General features: G+C 36.9%; 1 protein-coding gene across 1 annotated transcript; it reads left to right on the forward strand.

Annotated features, from left to right (window-relative positions):
• Nucleotides 1-9,490: 9,490 nt before the first annotated feature.
• On the forward strand, nucleotides 9,491-16,740 carry LOC149298805 (proline and serine-rich protein 2-like). The gene is made up of 3 exons (XM_089487099.1): nucleotides 9,491-9,562; nucleotides 15,166-15,388; nucleotides 15,731-16,740. The coding sequence occupies exons 1-3, from the start codon at nucleotides 9,491-9,493 to the stop codon at nucleotides 16,738-16,740; spliced, it is 1,305 nt and encodes a 434-aa protein (XP_089343225.1).
• Nucleotides 16,741-17,422: the final 682 nt, after the last annotated feature.

Here is a 17,422-nt window from a genome sequence, read left to right on the forward strand (position 1 = left end):
AGGGTAGGCTCTGGGTAGTCGGAGTCCAGAAGTTCCCAGGTATGATAATCAGGCTACCCAATGAAACTTTTTTCATACATGACATGTAGCTATTCTATTTTGGAAGGTGATTAAGATTTCAGGCAGGTTTTGCAAAGCTATCCAAGCCCAGATAAGCTTTTTTGTCGCAGAAATCTTCCAATATAAAGGAAATTATTAAAAAATATATAGTAAGCAATGCAATTTTATATATTATTTAAAATACAGATATTGCAGCTGTGTACACCTATTACATTTTCTATAGGCATCACCAGTTAAAAGATAATAATAACAACAATTAGTAATAATAAATACATACATACACTAATACAATTTCATTTTACTGTAGCTCTGTAGTATACAATTTTAAGTAATTAATGGCAGATGTGTGAAATTTTAGAATAGATACTGTCCTTAGAAAAGATATATGGATTCGTTTTTAACCCCCAACAAGAATTGACGTGCCAGGTGCATCACAGCAATACAAATTTCGTGGGGATACTGTATAAGAACTTACAAAGCAATCAACAATCGTATTCTACACTCATTATTGCTCCAATGCCTTAATATTGAGGCATTCAGCAACAACAAAACATTTGGGCAGGGGCGCTGTGTGATTCCAGAGGAATCATCTTTGCCCCACTGAAAGGCAGTATGCTTTTCAAACATGGCGGCACCTTGCTGCTGGGAAGTGCTTAGAAAGCAATCAATGATCAATATTAGGGCATTCAGCAACACCAAAAAACAAGACGCATTGTGATTGCTCTCTGTAGTGACTGCAAGCACCATATAGGAAGGCAGCATGCGTTTCCCAAGATGGCAGCTCACTTCTGCTGGCTAGAAGTAAAAAGGTTCAAAGAGAGTCTGTCCAGACCATCCTGAGACCTCTGAGCTCTCCCTGCAGGTACTGTGATCAGCAATGCAGTGCAATGGAGCCCTGTACATATAAAATATAAAAAATGTAAAAATAAGAACTATAAAATTAAAAGGTAATAAAATGTAAATATAGTAAAACATCCAGTGATGTCAATATGACATCATTAGAGGAACCATCCAGTTCCAAGAAAATGTAAAAAATAAATATAAAATGTTTTAAAAAAATGTAAAGAGGTGTCTAAACGCCTTGTGCCCCTCCCGCTAGAAATACTGTATACATGGAAAATGCCTTTCTTTATTATTATTATTATTTATTGTTTTATATAGCGCCATCAAATTCCGTAACGCTTTCTTGCCCCGAGGTACAAAAAAATAAGAAAAAAATGTATTACGTAAGGGTGCATTTTACACCCTTATAATGTAGCAATTTGCTTCTTGTATTTGTTTCCCTATTCCTTGCACACAAAAAAATCAAAAAAACTAAAAAAAACCATTGGATATTTCTAATCTCAGGACAAATACTAAAATCTGTTTAGCCTTTTTTTTTTTTTTCATTTTGTAGATGAGTAAAATAATTTTTAAATAACAGTCAGAAAAGGAGCTTTTTTTTCTTTTTTCACCATATATTTTTTTTTTTATAATAAATGAGATGATGGTATCTAAAGAAAGAATATAACAATATATATATAACTTGAGTAAATGAAAATGAAGAACATTACAGCTAAATAGTGTAATACGCAAAAATGTTAAAACAGCCACAAAGAGTACAAAGTATGAAAACCAGTCCGTCACGAAGGATTTTAACCCAACAATATGGTTTTTGTGCCAAAATGTGTACTGCATACCGCACAGAGAAGCTGCAGGTGCTGGTGACGGCCACTAGATGGCGCACTGCGCTCCTTCTTTCCTTGGTACTATTTGTACACAGAGAGGAGGTTGTTAGACATCGTAGCCCCTCCTTGCCATACCTTTCTCCTCCCTTCCCAACAAACCTGCCCCATTCATCTCCAAGATCCCAGAATTGCCCGGATCACACAGTAACCCCCTACACACCCATCCCAGCACCCTCTCAGGTGAGTCTACATGGACCTTATTCATAATGAACTTAAGACATTTACTTTGTGCATACGTTAATATGCTGCGATTGCTGTTTATCACCGGTTGATTGCTGATCACTTCACATGTATTGAGAGGAAAACAGGTGTTATTAATGTGGCAGTAAAGCTTGTAAAGCACAGTGCAGCTCCTGAGTGGGTTGTTACCCTGTCTTGAAACCCCACGCAGTGCACAATGCCAGTAACACGTGCAAAATGTTTAACTTATATCAATAATAGCTTATCAGAGCTGCTGGGGGTTTCTTTTGTTTGCTAGCAGAGGATTCATAGGGGATCAGTGGGGTTTATTCACTAAAGGGTGAGTTTGCTGGTGAGTTGTGGTTCTCAATCCACTACTTCGCTATGCATTATGAAGGGCCAATACTGGCAGGCTTTACCAGCAAGAAGGGTGACATTGTATAACGTATGATCCTAGGGATAAGGAGATCATACATATAGATTACACAGGGCCAGTGGAACTCTTACTGAAGCACACACTCACTAGAGTTGGGTTTTCTGCTCCTAATGTATAGGAGCTGAAAAAACTCTCCTGTGAAATCCCCTTTAAGTAAATAAACTTTCAAATACGCTGTAGTTATTCGCGTGGAATTTATGCATTCTTAGAACAACTTTGAAGACAAATATTTAGGGATATTAAGTCCGCAATGATGAATAGAAAGAATGTGGGCTTTTTTAAACAATTTCTGTTAATATTTTATCAAGGTTGCCTTGAGATGTCAAATGTTTTTGCACAGTTTTTAGCAGCTTCTTCTGTTTGTGTGGATCTTGTTTCCCATGACGCTCGGCCAGCCACAACAGTCTAAAGTATGATAAGAGTGGCAGCAGCATTAACTAGAAAGACAGAAGATGTTTATGACCACTTGTTTTGTTTGTGATTCACTACATTTTATTTTTTTTTACACCGGTTTTGATAAACACTGATTTGGGTGTGTAAACGTCATAAAACAACTCACGGCTTTGCCCAAAATAATTTTAACTTATAACATTCTACGTATTCTTTTAGTCTGATATACAGGATAGAGACGCTAGTCAAAGTTTAATCTGAGTGCCCAAACTATTTGACTATTAATCTGTGTACATATTCATATTTTAGAAACTGGTGAATGGCACCTGTGCAAATGTTGGGGGTAATATGACCTTGGGAAACATTCACCCATGGAGTCCATTAGCTGTTATTAATAACAATTGTATATTATTGTGGATATTAAATACATTGACCACTTATGCACATGTACAAGAGCATACTCATACCTATAAACTGGTCCAGGTCCTTAACCAACAATGATTTAGTCTATAAATCTAGTCGAGTTTTTACTTGGTGATGTCATAATTCTTCATGGGTGTTAAGGTTTTAAAATAAAAAATAGCTCGCTCATTAAACCAAAGAGAGATAAAACGGGCAGGTCGAATCTGAGAGAGACAAGCTCATGATGGGAAGATTAATTTTGATGTTGTAGGTGTAATTATCTAAATCAAGAAGTGAACAGGTGCATGTATTGGGGGTACCTCTGGCAGGTTCTCTCAAGGGACTGCAGGACCTGAACACTTCTAGCCAGTTTGTGTAGGGTGCCAAAATCCCCTGGGCTGGCCCTGAATGGCAGTTTTTTACCCCCAAAATGATCTTTTCTTTCATTTGCATTTTAGTTCAATTAACTGTGTGGTCTTTAACCAGTGGTGTTTACAATACATACCATGTACGACTGTGCTGGTTTAACGCTGTCTTAATCCTAGTACAGGCAGCAGGCTTTGCTATTAGTCAGAAACATTCTAGAACTTTTTCAGGACTGACGTTCTTAAATACTAATTTGGAAGCCCGTATTCTGTAGCAAAGGTATGTTATATCCGCCCCTACGGCAAAGGAACTGATGGGTCTTGGTCAATGATTAATGTTCTTCATCAGGGAAGCATTATGAAAACCAGTTGCTTTATATGACGTAGCCTATTCACAGATGCCTATGTTATCTATGTCCTTTAACCTATTCTTTGCTAGAAGGGTTAAACTACACAAAGAGGGTGCTTATTCGTTTAAAATGTACTTATCCTGAATGATGGTTTGGCTTGTTGGTAGAACAAAAAAAAAAATAGGTTTTTAGTTCGGTAAAAATGTCACAGAAAAAAGTAAACATAGACAATACCATAGAACTCTAATTAGGATTATTTATGCAAAAACAGGTGTTCAGCCGGATAACATTTTTTTTTTTTTTTTGGCCCCTTTCGCAAGAAACATTAAAATAAAATCTCCTGCAAAACAAACAGTGGAAGAGATAAAGGAGGCTAGAATCTTGTGCAGAAAAGTATGTTAAACATTGATAATGTGTAGAACTTTAAAATAGTGGATGAATAGCGATGAATAAAGATATGTTTGGCAATATAAATTACACAAAGGATCAATTAAGATGGGTGTTTGCTGGAGGAACAGCACATGAATGTGTACTCCACAGAGGACGAAGAAAGGTTCTAGGTATGGGAAAAAATAGCTGCTAAGGAGGGGTAAAAGTGCAAGTGATGCTTTACCTTAAGTCAAACTGTACTGGTTATTAAAGTGAATCCATCAAATTTTTTTGTAGCTTTAGAAAAAACACCTAAGTTTTTAGATAAATAATAAATGAACAATGATTAGAAACCTACTTTATGTGTATGCCATGATAGCAGGCTTCTTACTTGTCTTAGCCCTGGATCTGGATGGTTATTCCTACCTATTCTGTTTTATCTCTTCCTTTGTTCAGGCAGCCTTTGTAAGGGTGGTGTGAAGACAAAGGGAGATACTGTCATGATGGGAAATTAGATCAGATGCTGGTAGTTTATTGTGTGCTTTTGAGGACCATCACTTTTAGAAATTCCATTACTCCTCGAAAAGCAACTCCTGAATGGTTTGGAACCACCAGTCCAATGTGAGGATCATTTGTTTTGGGACCTTAACCTGGTAAACATGTTTGTTTAGCATGTGCTTTAGAGGAATCTGACACTGGCTTGAAAATCAAGTATGGCCAGTTAGTGCAGGGAGGAGACAAGTGTTAATTTGTAGCACTCAAATGTTCTTTCAGATACGTGACTCTCAAGGGATGTGACTTTGAGGAGTGTTCACTTTTAAGTGCATTGGGCAATGAATTAGGGGACAGAACACACTCTATCTCCATAATGTTGAGCCAGAAGGCAGTACTTGGAAGCTGCTTGTGTAGAACAGATATCCTCATATAAGGCTCATAGAGAGTAGACCTGTTCCTCTAGCCCTGTTCCAGCTAATGAAATGTAACACTCATGTAATTAAGTGCAGCATTAGAAACATCATTTCTAGATTTGTGGAATGCCCACCCTCTGCCAGAAATACTTCTTTCATCATGCAAAATGTATTGTTCATGTCAGACAGGAATACTCATCATGTGTTGTGAAACCGATAGACTGCAGCCACAAGAAACTGAAAAGGGTTCATAGACATTTTGTGAGATTTTATGTGATTGTAAACACTGGAAGCATACTACATACTGGAAGCTCAATTTTGTCTAGGTGGAACAGCATCTCAAAATTCTTGATTGTTGAAAGGAAGCCAGGCGCGTACTAGAAATATTGTACTGGAGTCCTGCTGGACTCTAATCCCTTTTTTGTCCCCTGACATGCCTCTTGTCTATGAGCTCAGAATGTTTGCTGGGTTTAAGTGTATCACAGTGTTCCACAGCCATAAAAGTCTCGGCAATGTGTGTATAATTAGCAGAAAACATGTTTATAAGTTAAACTTTGCAAATGTAGTGCAGTGTTTAAACTTCTTACTCAAATATAAAAACATCAACCAGTGGATCTCCTAGCCATGCCTTTAGCATTTACCCTAAAACAAGTGTCCCTCTTTTGGTCAATTGGCATGTTGAGAGCATACCTGGGAAATGTATGGGTTTGACCCAGCGTCTCCGGGTCAGTTTCTTATTCCAACAAGTGTGGTGTTTGGTCATGCCTACTACCCCCCCCCCATGCCCTGCATACTCCATGCCCATGCTCCACCTGCCATTCAGCACTGAATCAACACCGAACATAAGTCCAACAACCCAACAAAAAGATATATATGTATCAAATACCTTGTAATATTGCAGATACTGGTCCTGTGTGTAGGCTCATCTCTAACCCCCATATATTTACATCCCTTGTTATGCGCCGCTTCAACCTGCGCTGCTAACTCCCCCATATTGATGATATCGTTTACCTTTTTAGAAATCAGTTCCATGTCTGGAAGTCTCGTTTTCCAACAGTTAACTGCCTGTTTTTAAGAAAATGTTTACTTGATTTAGAATTACGCCAGAGAACGAAATTCAACAGTGATAAGAATGATGTTTCTAGCGATAAAAATCATTTTTCATTTAGCAGAGTAGATGAAACTTAAAGTTCAAATTGGGTGTGGAGAAGTTATCTTGAGAAATCAGTCTTCTGTTCTCACATACAGACTGCTTGATTATGTATTTTTGTCATGGTTACGGTTGTTGTCAACACGCAGTACTTAAGACATGAGTTTTGTTCTTGAAGTTTGCCTTATTCCCTGACACAGGTCTGGAGTTTCTGTAAGGCTTTTTTAAAATAAAAAAAATATATAAATTCTGTGTAACATAAGAAAAATTTATATAAAACATGGTACGCCTTGCACTCGACACCTGTAATCCATGGGGTCAAAGCTTTTTCCTGGTTTTGGGAGTGTTTTTAAAATTCAAAAAGCATACCGTGATCAAATAAGTTTGTTACAACAGAAGGTCCTGGAAACTTGGTTAGGTACATTAAGAAAAGCAAACCTACAGTGTTTAACTATATGAATGCCAGAAATTAAGATGTGGCTTATTGTGGTGTATTAATATTATATTATATATATATATTTATATATATATATATATATATATATATATATATATATATATATATATGTATATTCATGCTAACTAATAAGAAGCAGGAATATAATAAAACATTTTATAGCATTATAATGATATAACACATTCGATGGCCACTCTAATTCCTGAAGAGTTGGTGAGTATCAGCAGTGCCGGCTCCAATGCCGATTAGGTGTAGTGGCATTCCACACTTCATTGCACATGCATAGAAATACAAGAAGGGTTAATTTGGCCATATATAATGGATAGGCAGTCAGCAAACCAGTCTAAGCTTGGACACATGTTTAAAAAAAAGTTTTCTGCTGTGGAAGAAACATTCTCTATAGCTCAAGATAACGATGAAGTGAAAGCTGTAGACGGAATGTCTCACACATTAAAATCCATTGTGGTTCTTTATAATGTTGAATGATGATAACATGCCTGGAAAGTCACCTGCAGTCTTACAAAGAAAAATTACTTGTACCACCAAGCTATTATCACATACAGGTAGAAACAGAGAAAAATTTATGACAACCTAAGGTCAAAACAACATTTTGTCATGATTCACCACCATCCACATTGCCCATATCGTGGTATTTCTTTCTATGAAGTCTTTGGGTCTACTGTGAGAAGAACATTTATTTCATCATCACTTTCACACTTGTCATTTGCAATGCTGTCTGTCGCCATCACCAGCGTCGCCTTCTTTTGCAACACTGAGAAATATGGGCGTTAAGAATGTTGGCAATTGAAACGGCTTCTTTTGCATATTAAAGCTACTGCTGTCATCTCTGGCAGTAATCAATTGTTTTTTGTTGGTGGGCAAACATCTGAAGAAATCCTTTCGGTAGCAGATTAATTTTACAAACAAATGAGGACAAATGGCTAATATAAATAATGTCCATAACCCATTGGGTATTTTTCACACCACTCTCATAAGTGCAGATCCCCCCTAGTCCCCCAGCACCCTGCATGCAGGCTTGAGCAAATTTATCCACTTGTGCCAAGGAAGAGCCTGAGCAGGACTAAATAGGGCCATATGAACAACTGATATAGCAGTTCAGGCCAGCACCAAAGGTAGATATGTTGCTGCATGAGAGATGTGTTGATCCTGAGGGCTTTTGTTTTTTTTTATTGGATGCACAGGGAGAGAAGAAACTGGAGATATACACCTAGTTAAATTCTAGCTCTGCCTGTGCCCAAGGAAAAAAGTTTAATTTAGTATCTTGAAGTCCAGTTGGGCCTCTCAAACGTAGCCAAGAATGCAGTCCATCCAAGTACTGAGGAATCAACTGGCTGATGTTCAAATACTTACAATTTTTTCTAGGTAGACTGGAGAGGCCATTTGAAAACTGCTCTACATTTTTCTTCAGCAACACTCTTACATTGATAAAGACGGCTCGTTGATTGCAAGCTGCAAACAAATTATAGTTAAGAAAAAGCTGCATGACAGTGCACCCCTTTTACAAATTTGCTATTTGCAAAATTGGAAGTTTCGCAGGAAATACTGTGGGAGAATGTAATATTTGCAGTAGCTCCTACTGGAAGTAAATGTAACCTTTCGTCCACCTCTGCTAGGCAGAGAGTTTTTCATATTCGCTTTAGGTTGCACTTTGTGCAAAATAGGTCTTATCAGTCATGTCTTCAACACGTGTATTGTGGACGCAATCCACGGCACTTGAAGCGTTACGTACGACTTGAGGCTCTATGTTTAGTACTAACAATGTTAATGCACCTATTACCGTTCATTGCTCTTAAGTAAATCCTGTTTTGTTAATAAAAGCACCTGCTTATTAATTTGCCGCATGAGCTGCAAAATTGGATTGGTAAATTGTTATCCAGGCTAAACAGTAGTATGTTTTATAGGCAAATCTGGTTGAAACTTGACAGGTGATAAACCTATAATGGAGCTTTGTGTTCTTCGGCAAACATTACATGGGCAAAAGGTAGCACTGTACAAGAAAAATGGCTTGTGTCATTAGCGGACATACCAGGATTTCATTAATTTTTATTCTAATCAAATTTCTGGATTATAATTTATGCAAGTGCACCTGCCATCTACATAATGTTTTTATTCATCCATTATGCTTGTTGGAACTGTTAGCGAATACATAGATCTTTAAGGTAAGACATCATTTTCATAGAGGTGCCAATAGGTGTTGGTACAAGACACTATTCACAAATCGTGATTTTGGTCTTTGTAAGTTTCACTCTCCTTAACCATTTTTTTTTATCTACTAGCTCTTTAGATCAGTTCTTTCCTTACCTAACAGAATTACTATTTTTGATGGCAACACAATTAATATAAGGGACAAAGAGCATACATCAGAACTGCCCAGCCCACTATTGTGGCAGAAAATATAGAGCAAGGAGGCAGGGGTTTAGTTCACACTAATGAGTTTGTGAAACAAAGCCCTATACAAAGTAACTTAAAAAGCACAACAATGTTAATTGAATAGAATAGTTTTTAATAGATTTTTTTTATTTTTTTTTTCAGGGTATGAGTTACGGTGGTGAAAAATTACAAACAAGTTTTTGTGTTTGGAGTACTGTCTGCCAACGTCAGCTTCTAGGAAAATGCCAAGTAATCTGATGAAGAGGACCTCCTCAGGGGTGGAACATGACTTCCCCACCCGTAGGATGAGTGACTTTGAAAGGAGCGAAAGTTTTGATAGTCAACGTAGTCGTTCAAGATCCAGGAGCTCCAACTTGGTAAGTGTCGAAAGTCAACTTTTTAACATTGCATGTTAGGGGCATTACAGACAAAGATAAACATCATCTGCAGCAAGAAGGTAGGACTCCAAGCATTAACATGGGCTCAAAAAAGGCTTCTCTGTTTTTTATGGTTGGAAACATTCAATCCATTGAACTAATTTGCTTATACGTGTTTTTTTTAGTCTGTTTGTTTTTCTTAATAGTGGATTTATGGAATCGTCTATTTTCTAATATATAGTTAACTTGTACATATATTTGTATTTAAAAAATGCAAAGTTTATTAATAATGTGCTATTAAATTCTATGTGCATTTATCCCTCTAATCTCCTCTTGGCTAATATTGGTTTGAAAGTGGTAGCCCAAGATTTGCAGTGGCATTAAGGACAGTCATTTTAAACATGAGTAATTAGTTTAATTTTCAAGACCTTCAACAGTAGGAAAGCTATCAGGCAGTGTGACATAAGCTAATTAAGCAAGAATGTCACACAGTAATGATTTATGCATTGAGCATAAGTATCAATTAGGATTCCATTCTGGGCTCTTCCTGAATCCCGCATGCTTAGTACGTGTGTTCTTATTGGCCGTCATCTTGATCTTTTGTGACATGTTTCTATGGTACGTGCCATTTGTTAGGGTTCTGGAAGAGTAATAGTCCTTTCTGGATTTACGAGTAAAACCATTATTTGTAAAGTCATTTAAAGCTAAACTTGCTCTTCAATGTAATGCATTAAGCCAAAGGAATTAAAGATACAATCATACATTTTCATTTTGCACGAGTCCAGAAGAAAAAAAAAAACATGAAAAAAGAAGGAAAGCTAAAGTAGCAAAAAGAGTATGCATATTTTAGGGGGGTGCATATTTTATTTTCATTTTGAATTAAGAAGATACAAATATAAAGTGTGGAATCCAGACTATGATTGTAGTTATTATTCTCACCCCATTTCTTGTTTGTTAGTTTTTATGCATATTGTATTAAACTAATTCTAGTGCAGAAAGTTTGAAAAGTGCATGCATCACCATAGCAAGAACATACCATAGGTTGATAACTTTGCGCCAAAGTCAGTTTTCATACATAACTTTGAACTATTTGATACATTTACATTGTGTGAAATGTTACTACTCCGTGTAATCAATGATTCATAATCTTATAGCTATTAAGTTCTAAGATGGGGTTTGAAATGTGGTACATTTATGACTTCTAGTGTTGTGGTGCGTGGCATGCAGTCCGACAAGTACAGAATATTTCACTGCAAAGAGATACACTAAACATGATTGATGGTTGTAAACAAAATCTGTAAACAAAATCTGACAGCTGTAGGTAACTAGTAAGTGTAGCTAAAGTAAAGTCATGTCTAATGGTATATAATCAACTCTGGGAAGGTGCTTTACGTTTAGGAGAAGTTACAATACAATGGGCTTATACATATACAAAAAAAATGAACATTAATTAACAAGAAGGTGTGCTTGGTTTGTGTACAATAGCTTTTCCTGGTTTTCCTTCTTCATGGTCACAGGCAGGTAATTGCCCTTATTATTCACTCTGCCCATAGATTGTTAACTTATTACTTGGAACTTGGAGGCCAACATGTAGTTCTCATAACCTGGATGTGGAATCTCCCCCCTTGCAAACTACAAATGGTTTGTAAGCTAATAAAACTAGCAGGGAGGGTGTGTTTAATAAGGCTCGCAAAATTTTATGTGTGCTTTCTCTAAAATGAATTTACCTTCAGCGGCTTTTGATAAATCATCAACAAATAAAGTCATGAGGATCAATCAGTCAGGGACATACGTCACTAGGTAATGGATGGATTACTACATATTAGCTCATTGAACATTCTAAACCTCCCGTATTTTTCTGGCCCAACGAGCCTAGAAGCACATAACACTACAGAACATTAACTAAATGGACTCAACACAAGAAAAATCTATATTTTCAAGTTTTATTGTTTTTGCTAATAGCTTACCCAGGTACTGCATAGATTAGTAAATAATCTAAAATGTAAAATTTGAAGCAGTTGGGTACTATTTTTTTTACTTCTTTTCTACCAATGATTAAATTGTAATGTAATTATTTAAAATCATCTGAAGTTTTTTTTTAGAGCTTGACAGATTGTCTAATCCTGGCAAAAAGTGATTTGGTGAGTTATCTTTGCAAAGTTCTCGATTTGATACATTATATTGGATAAATAGCACTTGTAGGGTTTTAAAAAAATAACATTTCGAAGAGGACAAATTAAAGTATAATTATACTTGGTTCATGAAGCTACTGATATGTAAGTATGGAATCCAGACCAGCTGATGTGTGAATGAATGAATTCAGATAACAGGAAAATAAGACCATGTCCTCAGAGACATGATAATTGCTTAAAAATACCAGAGGCTCCTGGCTAAATCCTCTGATTTCTAGTACGGCGGATGTAGATTACCTGGAACTTGATATCGGTATTCTGGCTGCCAGTAGATGTCAGTCCCTCTAATCTTCATTGTATTTGGGATGAGGCCAACCTGAAACAGTCGTAGAAAAGTTGTTTTTTTTCTGTACTCACAAACTTCAAAAGTGTTATGGCTACTAGCTATATTGCTGTAAATTAAAGAGAACTTATCGCTAAATACTACCCTTTACATACATTTTTATAACATGAAAATGTATATTTTCTGTCAAAAAAGTTTGAACAGAAGTTTTTTTTTTTTATATTCCTAAGGAAAGGGGGACATATTTGGGTCCCAAACTTTTTATACTGTAGATATACAAGGAAAATACACCACACTCAATATGTATGTTTCCTCAACATCTAAATTACAGGTGCTGTATAAATTATGTGTTGACAATGAAAACCAGAATACAATAGGGAGAAAGTTTCTGTGTCATTTTTATATCACTTTATTGTGCTAGAAATCTCCTGGTGTTACCTGTAATGTAGGACAAAATGAGTAGGTTGAATAAAATCCACTCTTGGTCTCTTGGTCTTCATAAATACAAAATGGTGGAGAGCACAGAGTAAAGCATTCATGTATGCGATGGTGTGCTTTAAATATCCAACATTTACAAGGCCGACAAACAAGCTACTGCTGTTCTCATTAATAATCCTTGCATGTGTACCTGTCAAAAATACCGTACGTCTACTCATTGGGAGTTCCTGGAAAATGACTATTTGTACAAGGCCCTGTGTATCGAGTTTTCTAATGAACAGCTAATTAAGCGACCCATTTGTGATAAGGTCAGCTGTGGGTTCAGAACAAATGTATCTTTCGTATAGAAAGAATAAAGGAGACAAGGAACATGTACTGACATCAGCAGGATAAAACTTAAAGCAATGATTAGGTACAATTTTATCTGCTAGTTTCTTTTAATGTTCAATAGCGGATGACTGTACTGATCAGCGACAGCAATAATATATAATAATACTGAATCTGAATGTGAGAACACTTTTTGTATTACTGTTTAGGGTAAAAAGGTGTTCTAAATGTCTCCAATTGCCGTCCATAAGCTAGTTGAGCTCCAACCCACTTGGCAACAGTGTTCTGCTGTAATATCAAAGGAACCTGTAAAAAACAGGTACCTCTCGGCATGGGATGTTGTAGACAGCCAGCACTTACTCTATATAATTCTGCTTAGTAAACTTTTTGTGTACAGTGTGCAGGTCTTTTTAACATTACATTATTTCACAGAATACAAAAGCATTCTACAAGGAAGCCGCAAATATCTCACGATAAAACGAATTAATAGAATTATTAAATGCGCTTTGAGAGGTGGCATGAAACCGGGCATTGCGCTCGGAGCTCAGAGCAGTATTTTCCTTTTTGTAGCAACCTGTTTTGATTAAGAACAGGTTAGCAGAGGTCATATAATGTTTGGCAGCATGCTGAGTGCGTTGTCTAATGTCAGTTTCTAGGTGAGAAAAGGCGCTCATTCTGAGTGCTATTTTTATGGCACCATGGTTATCACAACATAAATGATTCAGCATTCAGGCCCTATGCTGTCTACCTTTAGGTAAACCAGAAAGTGGCTATTACTATATGAGATGAGTATTTGTGATGTCATTTAATAACAATGAGTATCTGTAGGTGTATCTGCACAGGCCCCAAACATGCTGAAGGCACCTATACAGACTCACTGCATGTCTTTTGGGGGAATAATTCAATTTAAAAGTAACTTGCCAATGGCTTGTGTAGTGTGTTAATCACAACTTTCTCGCATGAACACACCCTTGTTATGCGTAGATTTGTGGGTTAGTGGTGCTGCACTTTGCGGCAATTTACGTGCCGAGATAAGGGTGCTGTATCCCTGTAAAGTAATACTTCACCCTGCATGACTGGATTCCGGCTTACATACATCTTTGGCTAAAAAGTTAAACATTTCCAAGGCTTCATTTTGACCTTCATGTAGCTCTGCACTGTTTAAGTAATAAAATGTTAATACAGACACACTCCTAATACCATTTAATCTCTGGTATGGGTACAGGAAAACCACCAACTGGTAAACCATATAACCTGGATAAGTATAACTTGATGAGATATCTTTTTTGTGACAGAGCATAAAACACAATAAAAAAATAAATTCAAAACTAATTAAAAGGGTAAAAGTATTTCACTTGAAAATAATTTATAATGTGGAAATTTAAAAACTAAAAGGTAAAGCATGTTCTCTTTCCTGGCCTAACTAGGTAGACAGCTGATTTAAGTGGATGGTAAAGTTCAAATATTTTCCGCTTTTTTGTGTCTAAGCTGATTTTTATTTCATTTATATCTAAAAGGGGTTACATTTAAAAAAGACAACAATGACCATCGGATTTAGAAAGCTGTGTATGGGGCTACTGGTTGGTAAAATAACAGAGGCTTAAGATCGCCTTAAGATGTTTTTCCTCTTAATTTTTTTCTCCTGGAGGCTATTTACTAAAGCATATGTTTTTCCCTAGTAGTCCTAATGGATGGTTCTGAGAGATTTAGAGCTATTTACTTAGGATTATATGTGTGTACATCTGGGCGCACGCTCATCTATAGCGTGTGTCACACATACATATACAGGCTTAGAACATAATGTATTCCTTGGCCTGTCTCCGTGCTCCTCCTCGTACCTTGCTTTCTCATCCTCGCACCATTTTTGGGGTGAAGAAAGGGCAGGTCTGGAATAGCAGCATTTCAGTCATGCTTAGTCACCGAAATTGTTTTCATGACTTCACAATGGATTGTTATTATGACTTATGTAATAAAGCTGTTACATACTATGTATAATTATGCGAGAACCCGCATACTTAATAACTTTTCTCTGTAAGTAATCGGCCTCTACCCAGAACAATCCCCACCCATTATTGCATTATAAAACATATCTCCTTCCTGTATCCAGACTGATTGTAGTGTTTTACATGAAGACATATGAACTGCGCTGCTGCAAGCACAGTAACTAACCAGCTTCAGTAATGTTGGGATGGCAAAGGAAGGTATATACTGAGTAACTTGCTGGTCAGTTGTGACTCATTGCCTGTCTGTTTGTTGTTACTTTTGTGTCCATACAGTAAATTAACAGTCTGGGGTTTTAGTAATAATCTGCGCCATTTATTTCTGCTGAATTGTTGATTCATTTTTATTATTTTGTTCCTTAGGATGATGAGAACCTTAAATACTTGACCAATGAAGAAAAGAATGCCTTGCTGTTTTTTGAAGAAACCATTGATGCTTTTGAGGATGACATAGAAGAACCACAACTTTCCAGCAATACAAGCTTGGGCTACTCCCCAAGATCGACAGATGATAGCCACTCTGAGAGTGAGGACATTATTGACCTGGTACAGCTTCAACACAGCCATGGAGAAGATGCATCGCTAGGTATGTTCTTGGATCTTGGTATTACCTTGGAAGAAATAGGGGCACTTGATATGCAACTTCTTACACTGCTGTTTATTTAGCAGTGATTCTCAGCCAGTTCAAAATATTAATACATACATACACCATTATTTTCCCAACTATACATTATTTACCTAAATACTAAACATCTCGCTTAATAGTTGTCATTGGTGTATGATCTTTTGAATAGTAGAATGTAATGTGTTTAAGTGCAATCTCATTGTGTATCTAATTGAATTTCTGTACTTTAGTTAACTAACTTTTAACACTATAAAACTGCCATAAAACTATTTTCAAAATGTATTTCTTTTTTCATATCCATAGATTCTGGTATTGGGTCTGGTACTGATGATCGGAAACCCACTCATAATTATCCTGTAATGTCTACAAGCTTACCGATGACTGTTCCAGTTTCATCCGTAGAAACCAGCACTGGAGCATATTCTCCAGACCTGCCTGGAGAGAATCGTAAATTTCATGGTGCCATTCCAACACCTGTAATAATTGCTCAGAAGATTTCAGAGAAGAATGCAGACAATGGAAATATCTCCCCCTTATCACCAAAGGAGTCTAAACCAGTTGATTTAAAGAAGAGTGTTGGAACATCACCAATTAGTGAAGGACACTTCATATTTCCTGCATCAACAAACACCAACATCAGTCGTTTTCCAACCAACATAAACATCAAACCAGTTGGAAAGCAATATAACAAAACTATTGCCAAGGCAGCTGTCAATGTCCAAGAGCGGAAGGCTCAGGTACTGGCCAACTTAAACGGACCATTGTTTGCTGAAGAAATAGATGGGAAGGCCCATCGTGAGCAAGGATGTCGTCGAATGGCATCATTTCGAGATGCAGGAAATGAACAAACTAGGTATGAAGCCTTGACTAAGCTTGGTTTAGTTAAAGAAACACCAGTACAAGCAGAGATCCCAGACACTGGTGTCAACATATCTCCTATCTCAAATGGTAACCACTCTCCAAAGTTCTTTTTCCCAGGATCACATAGAAAGCTTTCTGGTGAACGGGATACTATTAGTAGTGTGTTGATGAATGAACCTAGCCCCTTTGTTGCATCAGGGAAAACTGTAGTTTTTAAAGGCGAATTACCACCATCAGAAAAAAACAAACGTCACAGCACCCCGCAAAACTTCCCCGAGCAGAAACAGCAAGTCTTTCATCAGGAAGTGAAAAGGTCTTATTCCTTGCCACGGCCCACTGGATTTCGGCCACAAGGTATTACAGTACAATTTTCAGGGCGTGACTCATCTGAAGAGTCTAGAAAAGAGGCTCTTCGCAGACTGGGTTTACTGAAAGAGTTGTCTGGACACTGAAACTGCAGCACACTTGGAGGTTGTGGACATTATGGAAACCTTCTCTGGTCTCGTCTATGATATAACATTATCGGGACATGGAAATGATGATAATGATGTTACCTTCATATACACACATGCATACTAGATCACCAGCCTCAAGTACACACAATATGCATGAAATGCTAAATATGTATAAGGATATACACTACTTTTTTTCTTTAAAGGAGTCTGTATTGTAAAATGGAAAAGCAATACAATACTTTTTTTCTTTCTACTAAAGAGACACTTTCGTATAGAATCGGAGTTCTACAGTACTGACCGAGTTATGAATATTGGCAACCATTTGTATTAAACCCTTATAAAATGGTTTATTTACAACAGGGTTCATATATTTATATTGCTAAACAAAAGCTTTATTTTAAAAGAGCAATATCAGAGATCCACTGGAAATGTGTGATCAAGTTTAAGAATTCCTCATTTTCTTTTGCAATGCAAACTGGCAAATCACGAAGACCTAATTGCAGTTCTCAGTAACGGACCAGTTTACTATCACATTTAGACATTAAAGGTCAACGCTGCTCAAATGTCCAGCAAAGATAATGCAGTTTTTCATTAAGCTAGAATATAACCACTTTAATCCTGTCATTCACAACAAAATATTTGAAATAGTGAGTGGGAAATAACATATGGTAGGGTTTAT

The sequence above is a fragment of the Sceloporus occidentalis genome, unplaced genomic scaffold (genome assembly GCF_023333645.1).
Source record: "Sceloporus occidentalis isolate IW3139 unplaced genomic scaffold, rSceOcc1.0.p SCAF_31, whole genome shotgun sequence".
Taxonomy (NCBI): Eukaryota; Metazoa; Chordata; class Lepidosauria; order Squamata; family Phrynosomatidae; genus Sceloporus; species Sceloporus occidentalis.

Excerpts from the sequence above, each read along its gene's own strand:
- LOC149298805 (XM_089487099.1), top strand. The coding sequence starts at position 9,491 with ATGAGTGACTTTGAAAGGAGCGAAAGTTTTGATAGTCAACGTAGTCGT. Across the intron at positions 9,563-15,165 it reads GATCCAGGAGCTCCAACTTG|GATGATGAGAACCTTAAATA; the intron begins GTAAGTGTCGAA and ends TTTGTTCCTTAG. Across the intron at positions 15,389-15,730 it reads TGGAGAAGATGCATCGCTAG|ATTCTGGTATTGGGTCTGGT; the intron begins GTATGTTCTTGG and ends TCATATCCATAG.